This window comes from Carassius gibelio, chromosome A17 (assembly GCF_023724105.1).
Source record: "Carassius gibelio isolate Cgi1373 ecotype wild population from Czech Republic chromosome A17, carGib1.2-hapl.c, whole genome shotgun sequence".
Taxonomy (NCBI): domain Eukaryota; kingdom Metazoa; phylum Chordata; class Actinopteri; order Cypriniformes; family Cyprinidae; genus Carassius; species Carassius gibelio.
The window spans coordinates 20,873,464-20,894,751 of NC_068387.1; the positions used below are offsets into that span (position 1 = coordinate 20,873,464).

Here is a 21,288-nt window from a genome sequence, read left to right on the forward strand (position 1 = left end):
TATATTACTCGGTGGAAGAATGGAAGAACTGTTTAATGTCATTTTTGATATTCATGAAATTCATATAAACATTAGTATGCTATAATTACTATTGCCACCATTTGAAAAAAAGCAATAAGCCACTTGATGCTGTGTGTTACATCGAATTTTCCACAATTAGTCAAGTCACTTTAGTTATATGAGATTTTATACAACACAGACTGTTTCAAAGCACATTTCAAATGAGAGGCACTCATGCTAAACAACAACCTTGTAACCATGGTAAAAATAAGACGCTTATCACCCCTTAATGTGTAACATTTACAATAAAAGAAAGCAGATTCGAATATCTATATTATTACTGTATCAAAATTACATATCTTCAATCACTTCACTTGTTCCTACAGTATGTGACATTCAAGTACAAAGACACACACTACTGCATATACACACACACGTTGAGCTTTGATCTAATATGAAGCATGAGTATACTGTGAATACTAAGCACTCTCACCGCTGAAGGTGTACTTGCTTATTTTTCTCAGATAAAAATACATTCTGCTGCGCTATGCGGAGCTATTTATAAATGAAAGCCAAATGACTACATGTATGAGCTACTGTTTTTGAACTGATGAACTTGTTCCATTTCCTCTTGTTCTTTTTCTCCTCAAGCGAGAAAACAAGCCTTGGTTCCGTGCAACCTCTGTGTTGAAGGTAGCGAGTGAGGCGTTTGTGCCAGGAGAGCAGTAAACCCATTACAGCTGAGGACTCACATTGAAGTTGTGGTACTGGAGGCACACAGTTCCTGGTGTGTGTCTTGTAAACCAGTCCTCTCACTGAACCCTCTATGACTCACTCGCCTCCCCCTCCTGTTCACACACACACCAGCACCTTCTCCACTGGGACCCCTGTCTTTATTATCACAGCCCGGCAGCTTACTGTTTCCATGGCTCTGCAAGATGGATTAATCACACCATTTAATGTATTTCCCCCTGTCCAGGAAGCACAGGACTTGTGTGGAGGAGGTGGGCCTGTTATAACCGGCTATGTGCTGTCTTTAATTGGCGTGAGAGGGGACATGCTGCGCCATGGCCCAGAGTGGGACGCACCCATAAAAGGTGCACTGCATAAGGGCACCTGGGCCCCAAGGTACACTTTCTCACACACACACACACACACCCTTCATCTTCTACACCTAAATCTCATCCATTGATGTGCTAAATAAAAATTCCCCCAAAATAAGCACAGCAGTGGAATGTCATACCAACAAATGGCTGGAGGTCTGTTTCCAAGACAACAGCTAAGAATGCCCACAGAGCACATGTGAGAGAGCTCCCTATGAATAATTTCTACTTTTACTTCCTTTGAAGGAATTACAGTAAGGTCTACACCTTTATACTAGCTTGAGTACACATCTGAAACACTGAAACAAATACATATGGACGTATAATCTAATCTAATGTAATCTAAAAATACAAGATGCACTATAAATGCACACGTTTACAAATAAATAAATAAATATATGTGGTGCTTTGTAGTTGTTCTGAGCACTGGTGTTCTGCGTGGATGCTTTTTGGCTAAGAGCAGTCAAAGGTGCACACCCTCACTTTTAAAACATGTTTTGTGAAGTCTGATCACTCTGAGTGCTAGTATTTCCCCTAAACAAACCACACAATTTTAGTAACCAAACACACATTTGTGGCCATATCATAAATAATGGAGGAATAATTACTCAACTGAGTTTAATACTTGGGGTTGGGAAATAACCCATAAAGTTGCGATCAAAGTTATAGCACAGTGAATTTTCACCATCGAATTTCCAATAATTTCAATAGGAACCAAGTGAATGGGATTTGGTCATACTAACTGAAACTTCAGCTAAATTAAGGTTATGTAATAAAGGTTAATATGGCCACACTTTTATAGGTTACAAACCCCAGTTAGCAAGCTAAAGTGATGCTGAAATCTAGAAAGCTGAATCATAATAATGGAAAAAAAATTGGAAATAATTTTTAATTCCAGTTTGAAAAGCCCAGGGCAAAATCACAGAATAAGTGTTTATTTCATTTTGATCTGTTCTTTTATTTGTTGAATTATTCACATAATACAAAGCATCTAATGACTTTTTCAGTATTTTGTTTGCAACTAGTTCACTGAACAAATATAAAAATATAAAAACCTCTCGTTTGACAGTAAACAGCACCGTCTCCAACAGAAGTCCTGTTTTTGAGTCTCTAATGTCTCCTCACCACTCTGTGCTCTCAGGTCTGAACAACCCTGCTCTCTCCTTCTGCTCACGTCTGAACAAGGTAATTATACCTGCAGGTGTCTGATAGCTTTATTCATGGGACAATCCTTCCAGTTATCCTCTTTGATCATGGGGAGAAAAAGCACTTTTGGGCTGTCATCTTCATCTCCAAAGCATACTCTCTCGCTCATGCTACACTTGCTGATGATGAGAGAGACATCATTATGGCAGCTCAGGAGTCCAAGAATAATCTGAATCTGACTGGAAGCTTTTAGAGACACAGAAAGTGTCTAAACTCAGAAGTTGCAAAAATTTAATTTTAAATATTCAAGTATTTCCTGATTCAGTCTGTCTGACGACTGTAACATGAGTTGAAACCATCTTTTACTCATGTAATGTAGGTTAAAACCCACTTAATTATTCACAATCAGAATGTTTTGGCTAGTTGGACTTGGCAGATGGACCGATTTCCATTCCAGTTGCAAAATGTAGCTTGACGTGAAAACGAACCCTGTAGAAATGAGGCAGAGAGTTAATCATCTCTTTTCTCGCAAGAGATATCAAAGCCTAAACAGGAAGTGATGCAGTCAAGGACACAAAATACCTGCCCCCTGACAAGCGTCCCAGATTTTTTTTTTTTATTATTAGTTGTTTTGTGCAAAACAACAAACAAGCATTATCTGGAGTAAGTATTCATTGCTGCGACTAACTGACACAAACAGAATCCGCAGCTTCGCTTTTCAATCTCTCAGACAAGACTTACGTAATGTGTGTCACAAAAACACGCCGCCTCAAATCCCGGCTGCAAAAACTTTAATGGCCTGCACCTTTGAAGACAGACCTTCCATGCAGTGTTTGTTTAATAATAAAAATGTGACAGCGGAAAGGCTGTGGAGAAAGAGAGAGAGAGAGAGAGAGACGATCTTGCTATTCCCATGAGCCTCAGCCTCATCCTCAGACAGCCAATCACAAGACCCACAGCTTAGACATACTTCTAGTTCTCTAAACTAACAGGCTGTTTGAGTGAACAGTTCACAGCTACATTCTACAGGATGGTGAATTCATGTCTCAGAAATGTAATAAAACACAAACCAAGCATAAGCTGATCTATGTCCTCAGATCAGCAGTCTGTAATGACCCGCAGTGAAATTATGGGTAGCCATCTCTGCTAGTGGTCGACCGATTACCGGCCTGGCTGATTATCGTGTCGATATTAAGCTTTTTTTATGGTTATCGGTATTGCTCATTTTTGATTTGCCGATAAAATAATTTTAAAGCATTTAAAGAAAGTTTTTGTCAGAGCCCTTGTTATTCAAAATTTTAACATTAATTTTCAGTTTAAACCCGGACTTATATACCGGATCAAAATATTGTTTATAAGTTTACTTCTGTAATAATCGGTATCGGCCTTCAAAACACATATCGGTTCAAACCTAATTCCTGCATTGACCAGTCAGAAGAAGACCATAAGCAAACTGCCTGTGGAGATCAAAGATACTCTTTTGCATCTAACAATATTGGTTTTGAAGGACTTTCTGTTGGATACGTACAAGTTTTAACAGAGTGCTGGGTTCAGTGTTCAGTTCAGTGTGGACATTTTTTATATGCTGTATCTACAAAAGAAAGTCATTCATATGGGTTTAGAAAGACATGAGGGTGAATACATAACACAACTTTTATTTTTAAGTAAACTATACCTTTAAGCTTAAAGACACAGGAAAAAAAAAAACTCTTATTTAAACCAAAACTAAACGTAGCTTCTTTTAGAAGACTGCTTTATTTTGAGACAGTTCTTATATGCTTACTGCCTCTATGCTCCTAATAGCTCAAAGAAACATTTCATTCAAATAATAATGGACCATGTCAACTAAAGCCCTATCCTCAGCCTCTATTAAACATAATGAGATCCAAGACACACGAAAGAAGTTCAAGGAAAACTCCTCCACTTCAGAATATCAGAACTACACAGAGAGGGAGGAAAGAAAATGCATGATGGAATAAGCCCTAAAAAAAGACTTCTTATATTATAGAAATACGCCTGTTTTCTCTGACCGAAGGGAGGTGGATATTAAAAATAAGAACTATACTTGGCATTAACCATAAGAGCTTTTGAGCAGCTATTCACTCTAAGTGCAGAAACAAATTCTTTAAAATGATTCCTACAGAGCATTTACTTTTACAATAATAGCTCCTTCGAATATCCAACATGGTAAAAGAAATTTATACAAGTGGACACTCTTTCCAAGATCAGTCTAAAACCAGTCAAGTCTAGCTAAAAATACTTTTATAATGTAGTGGAGGATTTCTATAGTGTTTTGACAAACATTTTTATCTTCATTATGTTTTAAAGTCCATTTGCAAATCACTACAGTTCAGCAGAATGCAATGCAGCAGTATTTCATATAAGCACTAGAAAATCTGTCACTCTGACAAAACTATTTGCGAATGCATCACGGCGGCATAATTCTATTGCACTGTGCTAAAACAAGCTCTGTTGTCTTTGACGTACAACATATTGGTGAACCAACAGTTTAAAGCCTGCAGTGTACTTCATAAATGACGACTATAAAGAGAAATGTTGTCCAGTGCAATAATATGATTGCCAACATAATTGGTTTACTAGTAATCTGGCTTTCCCAGATATTTTCTAGAGAACAGCTCTGTTGCCTCTACCCATGTTGTTTCACAGAGCAAGCTATTCATTCCAACAGAGCAGAGGTCTTCATCAGGGGGTCCACGATAATTATTGTTTGATATAAAACAATTTTGGTGAAAACAACCAAAGCAAAGCTAAAGAATCAAAAGTTTAGTTATATATACACCACATACCATCCACATATAAAGGTGTCCCAGGCTGCTACATCTTTCTAAATGTTTTGAAGACCCCTGCATTACACATTTCAAATATTCTATTAGGTGGCCAATTCCTTTCTGAAGCAGTTTTGAAAAGGCTGTCTGTGTAAGATTTTTTTTCTGATAAGTCATAGAGAACGTTATGAGCATGGCACAACATAGCAGAAACATGAACAGGGGTTATATAAGGTCCTTATGGGAGGAGAATGCGGGGCCAACACAAGTGCTGCAGTGAGCTTCCTTCCATCCCTGCAATCCCATCCTATCAGCATCAGACACACACACAGCCAACACACAGTAAACGGCCAGGATTTACTTAATGCCCCTGGCTCAGAATGGCTTGGAGCTTGAGCACTTCCTGTATCCCCTCATCCTGGAGAGAATTTGCTTGTCCTGTGGCTTCAGCCCAATTCAGCATCTTAATTTATTACTATGAGAGACATAAGCATTGATAAAGAGCAGCTTACAGTGTTGAGACCAAATAAGCTCCCACTGCTTCTTCTTCCACAATGAGAATCAGAATATTGACATGTAAAATTGCCGCAGACGTATCCTCTACTGTAAAACACACCATCAAAGGTAAGAAAAAGTACCACTACTAAAAAAAGAGCACAGACAACATCAATGCTGGTAAAAAAGGGCTACAGTGACCTTGCATTCATATCAGGAAATAAACCTCAATAGATTGCGTGATTTGAGCTCCGTTAGAACGTACCCTCAATAGAAGAGAGATCTTTTTCTTTGATAGCCTTAATTAATTCATTGATTCATTCAGAGCTCCAGAGACTCCTTAAATCACTCATTAGATTATGATCTCACCAGTACACATCAAATGCATGAAATTCGGTGTCTTATGTGCAGTAACGGATATGCCTGCAGGTGAAAATTAAATGAATAACATTTAAAAAGCATATTAAACACAGAAATGTACCATTTAAAAAAAAGAGAGCAAAAATTCAAGCTTGTTTGTTACAATGCTTCTGACCAAATGTACGGTTTTAAAGCAATTTTCGGCATGCATGCTTATCGCCCATCTTCGGGGAGCACCACCAATGTTAACTCCCTCCTGGAAACAACACTTCTTGCTCTATCAGACTTTCTGAGGCAGGTTCTGAGGGACGTATCAACCCATCTTTATTAGCCTAGACCCCGGGAAAGAGAGTAATGGGCATAGCCCAGCAGCATGCTGCTATCTCTCTCAGACAGCAGACCGTGGCCCCCTCCGTGGCCCTATTTAAAAGGCACTTATATTTTCGCTTCAAGGAACGCAGTTTTCCACTATGGCAGGAGATCCGTGATAGCTGCACACACACCCAGACAGAAAAAAGTAGGAGGAGAAAAAAAAGAGGAGGGGGAAACTTCCTCATTAGAATTCCAACAAGGTGGATGATTGCCAGTGGAGACTAATGTAATTGTCATGGCAACTACACAATGTACAAATATCCCAGTGGAATTACTCTGATTTTCCCCTTCCTCCTTTCCCTAGAAGCCACTGGCTTAAAAAGAAACCGAAGACATTTCAGTTTGGAAAACTCCGATGAACTGACAAGCACTAAATAATAATAATCGGGTTCCAGATAAAAATCTGTTATATATGGCAGCCAAATTATAAACAGAAATGGTACGTATATGAAAATTAAATGTCTTTAAGGCAGACGTGGAACAATCCAAAAAGAAATGGATTTTATGCCTTTACACAGAGTGTATGTTTATCCTCCATGTGCAAGTGAAGCCAGCCAGACGTATGCAGAGGCTGGAGGAACAGCCACTAGCAGGGGGAAAGCACTCCTCACCCCTTCACCCATTCTAAGGGGAACCAATGTGATTACTGCATTACCCTCTGGCAAACCTGCTTGAATTCTGAGTCTGCCTTTAACCGGCTCGTTCGTTTAAAGACTGAGCAGCAGACAGAGAGAGAACAAGACAAAGCGGATAATGGGTCAACAAAGGAAAATCTAAAATGAAAAGATTCATCTAAGCATAATTTTGTCTCACTCCTAATCACCGTTTTGCATCTGTGCATGGCTGATGAAGATTTCAGTACAGACGGGAAAATAATGCAAGCCTTGATACAGGCTTTGCCATTTTTAAGCAATTTATTTTTCCAACAAAGAGTGACAAAAACGCAAGCGACTGAGGAAATCAGCTGATATTAGATTCAACAATTCCACCTCCCACAAAATCGGATCCATTGCACTGTCAAACGATCGTGAGAGAGAGTTTGATTGTGTATGTGATATGTATGAAGGAATAACATTTATGTTTCTAAAAGCCACTCTTCAGCTCACCATTGGCTTTGAGTGTCAAGCACAGAGCTGAATCTTTGGCGTTATTGTGCCTTCATTAAGCTTATTGTGGCAGCTGGAAGTGGGGGAAAAAAAGAGCTATTTTAAGGGATTTATGCACTCTGTGCTTCCATGGGCGGGCAGTGAAACTCCAGGCCAGCAATACCTCCTTTCAGAGCACTACAAAGGAAATGTAATTACCTTGATATGGTGGCAAAGGGAAAGGGCAGACTCTCAATATGCTGTAAATGCACTCATGCTGAGACCAGGCAGGGCTAATTTGCTACTGATCTGTAGGAGTTTTTCCTCATCTCTCTCTCTTCGCCACTCTTGGAGAAAAAAATATCATGAAAGAGTCGTGACCCTATTCCTACATGAGGCAGGTCTCCTCAGTACTGAAGCCACCAAACCGGCCAGTATGAGATACCGGAGGCATGATGCATGCATATTTTAAAAAAAGAGGTATGAAAATAATTTATTTTAGAGAGAGAGTGAAAGTGAGATACTCGCCATAACCTTGTGGTTGGCTTTAGGCGTTTACATTGTGAAGTAATTTGCATGAATAGTTTTTAAAGGCACATAAAAAGCCCTCAATGGTTAATAAGCGAAACTCCAAGAGAAGTTTAATTTAGGGATGCTAATTAATTCACTTTTTCATTAGCCTCTATTTCAGATTAGGGAGAGTCTGAAGACAGACGCAGAGAACACAACGTTTTTAGAGAGTACGGGTAAACCGGCACTCATCGCTCTGGTGAGAGAGAGATGCAATTACATTTTTCATTGATAAGGGCAAGTGGTTCCATTATTCTACAGGCTTTTCTCATTGTTTTACTTAATTCAAAAGTTAAACTGACAAGTTTGAAATAAAAATCCACTATGCTTGTAAATGACATCCAGTATATACTAGGGCCAGGTAAAAACAGCGATTTTCGTTTTTTTTTTTTTACTGAATTTACTAAAATTGAATGCTTTATGCTTGCTGAGACAATGGCAGATCCTAAAAAATTTGCGCTAGAAGCCTGCTGGTCCTGATTCCTGTGCTGGAGGCGAATTGGAGGATTTCTGTTTTAGCAACCAACATAACACTTCTCATAACACTTCAGTTTGTCCTGTACAGTCACAAGAAAAAGAAGATGCATGCAAAGTGGTCAGGTTTAATGGATATACAATAACTCAGTCGACAAATGCACATAAAAGGATGCACACCAAAGGATGTACAGTGCAAAATGGGCTTTTCCTTTAGACTTATTAGTAAGGACAAGTCTGTCAGCACAACAAGGCATAAGCTGGGCTTCAGAGAGGAGAACAATGAGAAACTTGAGATTCCTCAGCGGGTGAGAGAACGAGAGCGATGTGGAGGGGGAGGAGGATAAAGTGAATAAGATGGGAAAAAAAGCTGCATTCTTGTAACGCAAGAACTGTAAGAATGTGTGTGCAGCAGGTATTTATGGAAAGGTGATGGCAGATAGTTGCTCTGGAAACGGCGACAACAAAAGAGAAAAGCAGAGAGTAGTGAAAGAAGAACAAGAAGAAAAAAAGAAAAACAACTGCAGGCAGCGCTCAAGGTGTGATGGCACCAGCCCTGCGTACCACGTCGTCATGGCAACAAGCGGCGGGGAGAAATGGCGGTGTTAACATTCATTCAGAGAGGCAGCACATGTCCATCAATCTCTAGCACATAAAGAGGCAACAGCACGTCTGCTAATGGTGTGAAGCCTACAGGGCGCTCCATTGTTCTGCTCTAATTATGCCAAAGAAATTACAGGAAAAGGGTGTTGCTCTTTTCTTCACAAAGGGTTCGCAACACAAACACAGATTCAAAAGAGAGACTTCAGTTCATCTCAGGGTATAAAAGAAGAGCGAACCTGACAACATGCACAAACATGCATGCACGCACACGGGGCACCCCATGCGCCCTCTAAAAAAGACACCAACGGCAGACATTTCCTCTTATCACTTATCATTGTGATAATCTTTTCTAAACACAGCCCTGGGCTTGCAGATAAACTCCAAACATAACATTCAAGGTGAGCTCTCTCGCTCTTCCTTCACTTCTTCTTTGGAATTCAATTTTTTTTTCCATTCGGTCCGTTTGCTACCACACTCTGTCAGCGGTGGCAGGATGACGGGGCGGAGGAGAACCGGAGGAGGTGGAGAGAGGAAAAAAGATCCCACAGCGGCGTGAAGGTTATGACTTTGAACGTGCGCTAGCTGGGGACCGGAGCGCACACACACTGACACACACACATACACACAAAAAGAGAGAGCTTCAAGTGTTCCTCTTTGTTCCAGGTGCTTCTCTACTCTTGCTAAGTCAAACATCTACACAGCTGTTCATAACGGGAGATACGCATCAACTGGTGAAGGTCAACACCTGAGAGGACGAAGGGGAATCACCAGATTAGCCGAATAGAGCTAAAACAAGTAGTCTGCATTTGGTAGTAAAAATTTGCTAATTCCTATTTTTGTTGTTGAATAGTAGGTTGACATTATTGTTAACTACTACTAATATATATTTTTTTAATATTATGCTTTAGAATAGGGAACACATATTCACTATTAATTACGAGTTTTGCTTCAATGTATTCCTAGTAACATAGTTGTTAAGTTTAGTTATGGGATAGGATTAAGTGCTCTAAAACATGGTCATGCAGAATAAGATCTTAATATGTGCTATTTAAGTACTAATAAACAGACAATATTCTAGTAATTATCTAATAATAAGCAGCTAGTAATTTGTGAGAATTGGTCCTTAAAATGAAATGTCAACAAGAAAAAGAGGAAGAAGAAAACAGTTTTCATAAACTGAAATAAAGCTGAAATAAACTGAATATTAGATAAATTTAACTTAAAAATGTATATAATTAAACTAAACTAAAACTAGAATTTATTAAAATAAAGCTAAATAGATTATAAATATCTAATAAAAAAATCCAAAAACTATGTAACAAAATGTATCAAATTTATATAGTAATAGTATAGAAATAATACAAAAAGAATGACAATATTTTACTCAAAAGTTATTTATCAAGCTAATGATATACCAATTTAGATTACTTTTGGGTATAAAAAAAAAAGTTTGCGAATCAGACATTACTTGTGGTGTATATTTTTTATTTATTACATTGTCTGTCTGAATACTGGATTCTGATACTGAGCTATAAATGATAATCAACGGCTAACCGTGTATGATTATCCCTTACTTATTAAAAAGATTGTGTTCATAAAAAATGGCACAGGAAAGACTGTGAAGAAATACAGAGTGCTCTTGGGATCTAAAGAATATCAAGATGGTCTGGTCTAATGAAGATGATTCATCACATAGCAGATTAATATTGGATCATTATATTAATCGATTTTGAAAATAATAATCAGCTACAATCCTAATGCCAAATGAGAAGTCGCTAGATACAAATCGAAGTCACTCTACATGATTTCTCGTGACATAAGCCCTAAGCGCTTTAGTTCTGACACAACTGTGGCATTTAATTAAAAAAAAAAAAAATGCCATAATGCCTCCTGCACTCATAAGTCACTCCACCAATGCGGTGCTGGAATGTCATAGCAAAACAGTGACTCACTGAGGTTATCGCCTCCTAACAGGTCATCTGAGCTTAAGGTCAGATGGACGCAGGTATCCACGCTGTCTGTGATCATGGTTTGTGTGGTGTGAGAGGGTGTCCATATGTTAACCGGCGCTCTCAACAGTTAGTAGCTGCAACTCGCAGCAGTGGCCAACTGTGTGAGGATGAGTCACATCAAACACAGCACTAAATCTGTCCAAAAAAACAAACAAAAAAAACTGTTTGCGCACACGGAGATGTGTGTCGCATTTCCGAGCTCTTGAGCCCTCAAACAAAGGATGAAAGAGATTAATTGCCCTCGTCTCACAACTGCGTACGGTAACCACATCACCTCTTCAAAAGCAGTAGAAACCCAGAAGAGAGACTCAGCTGAGGGCTGATAATAACGTGTCACTATAACTGCAAGCACAGGGACACGCTGAAACCTCTAGATACATCATGGTACGAAAGTAATGCAGAGATCTTAGTGGGAGATTGTCGAATGTCATATTGGCTTTGGGATCCAGCAATAGCTCTGGGTCTAGTGATAACTGTTTGAAATGGGTGTGAACGCGCAGCATGCACAGACTCAGAATCCCACCTCTTCAGAGCAGTTTTGAGTGAGGCGGTGAAGTTGAGGTGCTCAGAGACATGTGGTGTAGCCAAGGAGCCTGAACACGAGTGGAAAGGGGATGAAAAAATCCACAGGGAGCATGGCACAAAGGAACTGTTCTCACCCTAATGAGCAGCCAGATCTCAACACCGCAAGCCTCCAGACTCTCAGACCTGTGCTTCTCTCATACGGGACGGTATCAAACATTTTCAGGAGGAGGAGTTCGAGTAACAAAGCTCCGGCCAAAAGCTTGTTGCTGAGGTTGAAGTGGGAGGCCTGCTCTGACTGATAGGCGCAAAAATCCTTTTCTAACTACACATTCACTGCATAATTACATCCATCTGCCTCTGTAATCTACTTTGGAAAAGAAGGAAATCAAGAAGAAAGATGATGGAAACATGAGAGATAGAGAGGGGGGGTCAGACAACATGCACCTGAACTCTTACCGGAAAGCCTCCAGCACAGTCCTTTCTGGCAGATGAGGAGCAACTCGCTTGAAGGCACTTTTGAAGTCATCCAGCTTCAAGAAGCCACGACCTGTAGAGAGCAAAAAGCCAGAGCAAGAGTTAACAAGACTAATACTTTTAAAACATCAAATATGTTACACTTGCATGAGATCAAGCAAGAGGATGAGATAAGCAAACCTGAGAGCGCTCGCTCATTATTTTTGCTTATCTGCTTTCTCTGCTTGTTCCACCACCTAAAAGGCTGGTGGATAAAGCCAAAAGTAAACCTTCCCTTGTGTGCATTCTGCTCTGGCCCACAGACTGTCTGTGTAAAGTAATTTTGTCATCAGTTTAGTCCACTGAGGTAGCATCTAAAATCTTCTGTAACGTCTGGTGCATTAAATGGCATTCTACAATGCAGTGCTCAGGTTAAAAGAAGTTCAATTCACATCACATAAACTTGCATTGTTTCTCATTTCAATGACCGTGTCTTGGCTGATTACAACTATGGAAATGTTCTAATTTTTTTTTCTTAACTGTAACAATTGGCATATCACCAACAGGTTTAATTGTAACATTTGCTAATCTTTATTCAAAACCATGAAAAAAAGGAATTGAAGTAATCTTATTAAACAATAAAATCAACAGCCATACAACAGTGCACGTGTGAGTGATCTTGAGCAGTTGAAAAGAATGGTTCACTAAACATGTCCATCCACACTTGTGGTTAAAGGAGTATGCTCTGAAATGCTTGCACACTCAACTGTGTGCAAGACGGCGTGGAAAATGAAGTATACCTAAGGCCACTTGCAGTTTTTGCCTGATACTGGAAGAGCGAGAAGTAAGACTGGCTGAGATCTCAGAGTATCTCCTGGAGCCTCTTCCTGAGCGCTCAAAGGAACAGCTTGTTGTGCCTTCTCAGCGGCTGGCATGCAATCCTACTTTGATTTGTAGGAAATGTCTCCCAAGAGGAAGTTTAGAGCATTCGCATCCAAAGTCAGAGCTGAGAGTGGAATCTGTTTAGCGTGTCTGCTGAATTGATGAGAGGCACAGTGGCGCACTGAGTGGGGGGATTATGGGGAGGTGGGGGTCACGGAGCACTGTGACATGCATGTCAACACGTCGGACATGATAACAGCAGCTCACCAAGCAAAACCAAACACTGCCCTCCACAGCCACGACAATAGGGATGAAAGCGGACACCTGCGGAAACCACAGGACCTGTGCAAATCTAGAAAAATGTCACATCCCATATGTAATATGGGTGGTATTGGCGCAGTGGATAAGTCACATATACACGCGTGCGAGACCCGGATTCGAATCCACTGTAAGACACCAATGTGTCCCTGAGCAAGACACTTAACCCCTAGTTGCTCCAGAGGCATGCGACCTCTGACAAATATAGCAATTGTAAGTCGCTTTGGATAAAAGCGTCAGCTAAATGATTAAATGTAAAAAGATCTGAGATGTTAGAAAGGTGCATAATTGCATGATTTATTCACTGAATGCACAAGAAAACAAATGTTTTGACGACAATGCATGAGCAGGAATCAGCAGGGAACTCAGCTCACTTTCACACCAGGTGAGAACGGGAGGGTTTCCAACTGCACGGAGCATGCTCTGTAACCAGGCAGGCTGCCACTTCAGCTCTGAATGGGAGCGACGCACTTCAGCACGCTTTAGCTTCCAGCGCGTCCCCATTGAAGATGAAGACGGGGGTGACGGCACAGATGAAACAGCCAAACATCCCATCCAGCGCAAACTGTTCAGCCACAGATAGGAGAGGACTTGCCTCTGTTGGCAGTCTGACAGGAACATCAGGCAAAGAAAGTCAGAACAGAGGGTTTAAGCTTAGCTGGCAAAGGAACAAAGATAATCAATCAGGGAACTGCTGAAATTATTAACACACTTTGCTGGCATGTAAGCTCTGGTGGACAGCTGTCCTTCCGATTCTGTTCAAAGATTTGCTTTCTAAGAATTATAATTGATAGTTCATATACAAATAAAAATCTACTTTTTTCAATGCAAAAAAAAAAAAGTATTTAAATTAGGGTTGTAAGAAGAGATGACTGAGGACGATGGCGAATGATTTGCAGATCCTCAGAATCTCGAAAGTGAAAGTGAAACTAAAAAGCGATTATGCATTCAAAAGAGGAGTTGGGTGGGGGGGGGGGTCACGATGCCGGCTGGCATCGCCTATCGGCCCAACCCTAATTTAAATAATAAAATTAGTTACTTAGTTACAGATGCTCTTTCACTAAAACAACTCTCAAAATAAGTGGTCTGTGACTGGAAATAGGTAGAAACAACAAATTAGCTGAAATGAGTTGCTGTATATAACAAAACACTTTGTTTATAAATGGGAATTTCCCCCCTAACCTTATTAAATGTAGTGAATGTGTCATCTTTTACACCCAAGTCTGACACTGTTTCAATTAATTCAGTCACAATAAGAAACTGTAGAATTGTTATCATTTAAATGAAATCGGTTTCAACAAACTCTATCTTTCCACTGCAAAGAAACACAGAGCTCTTTTTTAAGTGAGACACACAACAGTTCTCCTGTGGCTTTTGATTGGTTTCCCTTTGCGAAATTGAGCAAAAACTATATTGTGTCTATAATGTTAGTAATTTTATTTGAATTTTGTTTATTGAACTATTATTGTATAAAATCAGTGTCACATTGCAATCGTGTTGTTAATCAGGGAAACATCTTGGTTGTGTGTTGCTTACCTATATTATATATTTTAAAAAGATATATAAATAATAATTTAGTATGTATCTATAACTTTCTGTGAGTAAGGTCCTTCTCATCAGGAGTTTTTGCGTGTTAAAAATAAATCACGACCTCATTTTGTGTCAATCACGTTTACACACTGCCTTCAAAACCTTTGTATATCATTAAAAAAAAATTGCATTTTGAGGGGTGTTTTGACATTTCAGCGCCACCATTCAAGCGAATAGCAAAATCCAGAATGGCATCTGACAAGTTGATCCTCACAGCACAAAGCACTGTATGAAAAACAAAGTGCGGAATACAAATAGACAGAATATATAGACAGATTGTGGCAGGTGATTGTAGAACAGCTTGGAAATAGGATGGTAGGTACTGATTTCAAAAGAAAGAAGAGAGGACAACAAAATCACCCTCATTGCTTGAAGACTTGCATTTTGTTTTGCAAATTTTTTGCAACGGATATATTATTAGGCTTCGGACTCAATTTGCAAGGGCTTTCAGTGTGACAATTTTTTAGGATGCCAAATACGGAAAAACGCATATGACAATTTCAGTATGCGTCTATGCGAGGGCCTTTACAACGTATCATAACTATCGCCACCACGCCATCCATGAGTTTTAGTTCTAAACAGCGCTGTTGAGAAACAGAGTAAAGTGGCTAACCGGCTGATCACCTGTCCGGGCCGATCATGTGGAAAATCGGCTGATTCCAGTCCCTGGATGCTCAATAGGTGCATCTCTAAAGCAATTTTGATTTTTAAAACGATCCAGATTTCATACTAAGTGCACTTCATAGCACTATCATTCGTCAATGCTGATTTACAAAGTTAAGTCCAAAAACACACTAGGTTGGTTGAGTTAAATATAAGTCAGAATCTGACTTCCAATCTCGGTTCTAAAATTAGCTAATTTTCAGGTAGCTCAGAATTCACACAAGGGTTGAGTGAACTCGCTCACAGCAATTTGGTCCTTGAGATGAATGTGATGGTTCATTAACATTCACAATTCTAATTAAAAGCCAACTGTATTTTTTAAATGCCTACTACTTATTGCTGGAGACTATTTTAGGTCCTAGGAGGATGTAAAAATGCTCCAAAACCTGATTGGGAGTCTCGCAGGAAGTCGGAGATATTTCAAAGCAGTCTGAGAAAGCAAATGAGATACCGAAGAGATAAACAATAAGTGAATGAAAGAGTCAGCTTCAGGCAAGAAGCTGCAAGCCTTCACATGTAGAAATATTCTGCTCAAACACACCATAATTCTTCTGTAACGGTGGGTCGGCAGGGTTAATGAAATAAGATCCCTCGACCATTCTGAGCTGATTCAATCAAGGGCAGCTGATAGCCTCCTCCTGTGGTCACTCCTAACTTACTCGGTGAAATTATTTCTGTAACAAAATTAATTAGTTATTATCCATTTGCCTCTCATTGGAATATCCTACAAACAGGGCGAAATTATCCACAGAGACAGCGAGACCCATTTTACTGTTTTCTACCCAACCTTGAAGCCTCAAACTTTGTTTCATAGTATGACTTCATATAAGGCAAAATACTTCAGAAACAGCAGTTAAAGATAAAGGGAACATTGTATTTTACTTTCTACAATCATGGCCAAAAGTTCTGGCAGTGACATACTGCTTAAGCTGTTGTGGTGTTCATTCAGCATGATTCTAGATTATCTTGTGTTCATATGCATTGTAATTAACTGCTAAAAGCTTTATTGGCCAAAAAAAAAATAATACTTTTCCTGACACAAAATGAACATCTAACATTAACTGACTAATCATATCAGCAGCATATGAGAAAATGTGAATGAATACTTGTCAGGTGAATTCACTATCATACTAATTAGATTGTAAGAGCAGACTGATTGCTAAAAAAAAGCACTTCCAGTCATTATGTTCTTGTTGGCAATTGTTACCTCCAAAGAAACATGTGCTGCCATCATCACTTTGCATCAAAATGGCTTCACATGCAAGGACATTTCTACAAAGAATATTGCACCTGAAAGAACCATTTACCGGATCATCAAGAACTTCAAAGAGAGAGGTTTGACTGCAGTGAAAAAGTCTTCAGGATGTCCTATAGTGTCCTGCAAGCACCAGGACTGTCTCCTCCTGAGGAGGAGCAGGTTGGTGTGAGAGCATCTGCACACACAGTGAGTCCAAGACTTTTGGACAACGGCCTGGTGTCAAGAAGGGCAGCAAAGAAGCCGCTTCTCTCCAAGAAAAATGTCAAGGACACACTGAAATTCTGCAGGAAGTACAAGGACTGGACAGCAGAAGACTGGTGTAAAGTTATTTTCTCTGTTGAAGCTCCCTTCTGACTGTTTGGGACATCTGTAAAATCGATTTGTTCAGAAAAGAAAAGTTGACCACTACCATGTCCATGAGTCCTGTTACATGTCAACAGTGAAGCGTCCTGAGACCATCCATGCGTGGGGTTGTTTTACAACCAAGAAAGAGGGCTCTCTCATAATTCTGCCCCAAAACACTGCCATGAATAAAGAATGGTTTCAAAACGTCCCGCAAGAGTGACTTCTTCAAACGATCCATGCGCAATCTGGTGATGATCTGTGCATTTTCCACCATGATGGAGCACATGCCACAAAGCAAGAATGATAAAGAAGTGCCTCAAATTATTACATAGAAATTTTGGATCTGTGGCCAGTCAACTCCCCGAATCTCAATCCCATAGAGAACCTGTCGTCATTCCTCAAAAAGCGAGGTGACAAGCAGAAGCCCACAAAGTTTGATCAACTCCGACAACTAATGAGGCAAGAACAGATCATCATCAGTACCATCATTCAGGATTTGACCCAGAAAGCTAATATCCAGCATGCCAGAGTGAATTGCAGAGGTAATGAAGAATAAGGGTCAACACAGTAAATATTGACATATATATATATATATTTTTTTTTTGCCAATAAAAGCCTTTAAAACTTATGGTATGATTACCATTGTTTTTCAGTATGTCATACTTGCAAAACACAAAATGTATGTCACTGCCAAAACTTTTGGCCATTACTGTAGTTTACAAGGTAATAACTGTTTAAAAATCAGATCTCAGTTTAAGCTAAATCACACAAAATAGATTTCTTTTTCCATATATATCTAGGAAGAAAAAAAATCAGGATGGAGCATATTCATTGCATGATAAAAAAAAGAAGCATGGCGCCCTCTACTGCAATAATATGAAAACACTTCCCAGTCACAACAGGTCTCTTTTAAAACTGCAGTCATAAACACAGTAACAGGGATTACTACCACCATCGTGTGTAAATAACACATTAGAAATATGCTATCAAAGAACTGACATTTATTCAGAAAAAAATAGTCCCTTCCCTGAGACAAGTTCACCTGGCATTGCATCCAGTGAGCACACACTTATTCATAGCGACTCAAAGGTACCTCTCTTGCCAACATGTATGTTTTTATGGGGGTTGGGGGGGGGGCTAGAAACCCTAGACATTGTACCACGTTCTATAAGTCACTCAAGGACCTAGGACCGAAATACATTGCAGATATGTTCACTGAATATAAACCTAACAGAGCACTCAGATCATTAGGATCGAGTTAGTTAGAAATACCAAGGGTTCACACAAAACACGGGGAGTCCGCAGTTGGAATCAGCTTCCAGAAGAGATCAGATGTGCTAAAACACTAGTCACATTTAAATCTAGACTCAAACTTAAGATGTTTAGCTGTCCATTTATTGAATGAGCAATGTGCAATGTCCGAACTGTTTGCACTGTATTTTACGTATTCACTGTATTTTATGTAAAATCATTTCGTATTTTTACTTGTTTTAAATTCGTTCTAAATTCATTTTAAATAAGTCCATTTGTAAATCATTTCCACAGTTTTAAAATTGCTTGTTTTATTTTTGTTATATTTGTATATTTTACTTTCTTTTATGTAAAGCACTATGAATTACCATTGTGCACGAAATGTGCTATATAAATAAACTTATCTTGCCTTGCCTACCACACTCTTCCTTTAATGTGCATATGCCAAGTACTTGCACAAAAAAAAAAAAAAAAAAAAAAAAAAACAATCCCAAAAGATGATTCGCTCATAGTGGACCAGTGTTTCAACAGATTCGCCATTCTTTAGCATTTTCAGATCTGCAAGCAGATTTATCATCAGTCTATCGACTTAACTGTATTGAAGCAAAAGTGTCAAACATGCAGGATGCAGAGAGAAAGAGAGGAGGAACATACAGTGTACATCAAATGCACTGAAGATCTGCCTTTTCTTCTCATATGGATCTTCTGCTGACATTTTCCTTCCCATGAGAGACACAAACCGCTCCAGCAGGACCCCTTTCAGAGAAAGAGAAAAAGAGACAGAGAAACAATACTGGGTTTATTACAAAGCTCTCGTCTGAAGTGCATGCTCTTCCTTTACATGGCAGTCATCCGAAAGCACTGTGTTTAAAGGAGTTATATCTTTCCCTCCTGCCTGAAGGGTAGTAATTTTTTCACTGAGTGCTGTTATTGAGATGAAAAAGGGTAGGCTGGGGAGTTCTGGACAGCATTCTCGCAAAACACCAAACCTACAGAGGGAGTTTGGCGAGGGGATCTGGGTGGGCCATGCTGACAGTCATGACTGAGAAACTTGGGGATAAACCTCTATTGGGAAAGGCATTAATTAATTAATTAAGATATCCAGGGACAGACATGATGGTTCCACTGCACTTCGAGTCATGCCAAAACATACGCTGTAATATATCCTCTGAGAATCTCACACCAGGTGATAAAAGAATACTACATGAACACAGAAAGGACTGTTTTCTAAAAACAAGTTAGTAAACAGAGTTGTACTTTTTCCTGAAGAAAAAATGTGGTGAAAAATGAAACACACCCACAATGCTAGAGTGATTGCCAGGGTTCAGGTGGTTACTGATATGTTTTTGACATTAGACATGTTCTAATGTGTACAAGATACACAAATTTTGAATAAATTAAATTTTCATTTCACTTTGACTTTAATGTGTGCTGCCAAATTCTGATAGAATCGGGACAACTTTGGCCTGAAGTGATTTCAAACACCACCTAAGCAATATGTTTCTTTTATCATCACATAGCCATTAAGTCTATTAAGCACATATAAAAGTATCTTATGGACGCAAAGTACATACCTAGTTAAGTTTTTAATACCCTAAAACTTGCAGTCTCTTAAAAATAATAAAAAGAAAAAGAATAAAAAGAAGAAGTTGCACAGGTTTACACATATGCCAGACAGCATGTTTGGCAACAAATGAATGCCTTTAAACGTTGCTGATGCAGGAAGCCAGCTCAGGCCTGACTGATTCACTGTGATACAGAGCCCATCAGTCAAGGATGTGTCAACTGGGTGGTATATCCTTCCCATCCCTTTCTTAAATTCTGCCTCCCTATGATCAGTACTACCCCCCCCCCCCCCCCACTAATATGCAATGTCATGCACCAGTCACTTTGTGCATCATTGGTCTGCTCACTACCTCTATAACCATGGAACTGACGTCATTCCACTACCTCATCAGTCAGTTAAATAAAATAACTGCTCTTGAGCCCTTGGTGAATTTATCAGACTGAATAAGCTTCTTTTTTTGCACTAAAAAATATTTTATCTGCACTGTTTGTTCACTTCACTGATTTGCACTCTATCTGCAATGTGCCTTGCGCTGCTTTATTTAACTTTATTTTTAATTTTTTTAATTTTTACGCTCTACTGTTAATGTTATGCACCGGGGGTCTGAGAGTAACACAATTTTGATTCTCTGTATGTACTGTACATGTGGAAGAATTGACAATTAAACAGACTTGACTTGACTCTTCTTTCTTCAGTTAGTTTTCTTCACACTGCCCTCCCCTTCCCTCTGATCCTCACATCTTCTCTCCTCTTTTACATGAATCATTTAGCAGAACAGGCCACTGCCTTAATTGCACACACACGCACACACACAGGAAAATGTGCAACAGTGTTCTCGCCTTGTGCTACTATTTCAAATCATGGACATGATTTGTTGTCCTCCTTCCTCCCTTTTCACTTCGGACCCTTCCAGCCCAGGGTGGATGCTAGAATACAAACATTAAATGAATGCTGAATGTTGTACAAACAGCCTAAATATAAGAAGATTTTGGAGAATCAAAGGCCAAATGTAAACCTTAAGCTCTAATCTACTGTCCCATTCTGGTTAGTCAAGCATTTGTCTGGGCTTTTCAAATCCAGGGCCGTCATAATCAAATACTTGTCATACGAGCCCATGTTTACATTATCATGAATCTGAATGCAGTTCAATAAATAGGGCTTCAACATTATCTGTGTTTTCCTCTAGTATTCTCAACAAATGCTGGCTATTTATGCAGGAATGTACAGATAATTAAAATTCACATCAATACTGATTATATGATATGCATGTTCGTGCCAACAGATAATTTGTTAATAATAAATTAATATAAATTGATATTTTAGTTCATATATATAAACTGTAAAAACTAAAATAACTCAACGTTTACACTTTTAGGGGAGATAAACCCATAAATTGCAACATAAAAAAAAAAAACTTACAAATTTAACTG

General features: G+C 39.2%; 1 protein-coding gene across 2 annotated transcripts in view; it reads right to left on the reverse strand.

Moving 5' to 3' along the window:
- Window positions 1-21,288, reverse strand: part of LOC127933595 (EF-hand calcium-binding domain-containing protein 11) — a 47,595-nt gene that overhangs the window by 20,333 nt on the left and 5,974 nt on the right. For both annotated transcript variants that reach the window (XM_052530669.1, XM_052530668.1), the window contains 2 exons: window positions 18,946-19,047; window positions 11,988-12,078 (listed from right to left, as the gene is read on the reverse strand). In XM_052530669.1, coding sequence (XP_052386629.1) covers window positions 11,988-12,078; window positions 18,946-19,047 — 193 coding nt within the window. The remainder of the gene's footprint in view (window positions 1-11,987; window positions 12,079-18,945; window positions 19,048-21,288) is intronic.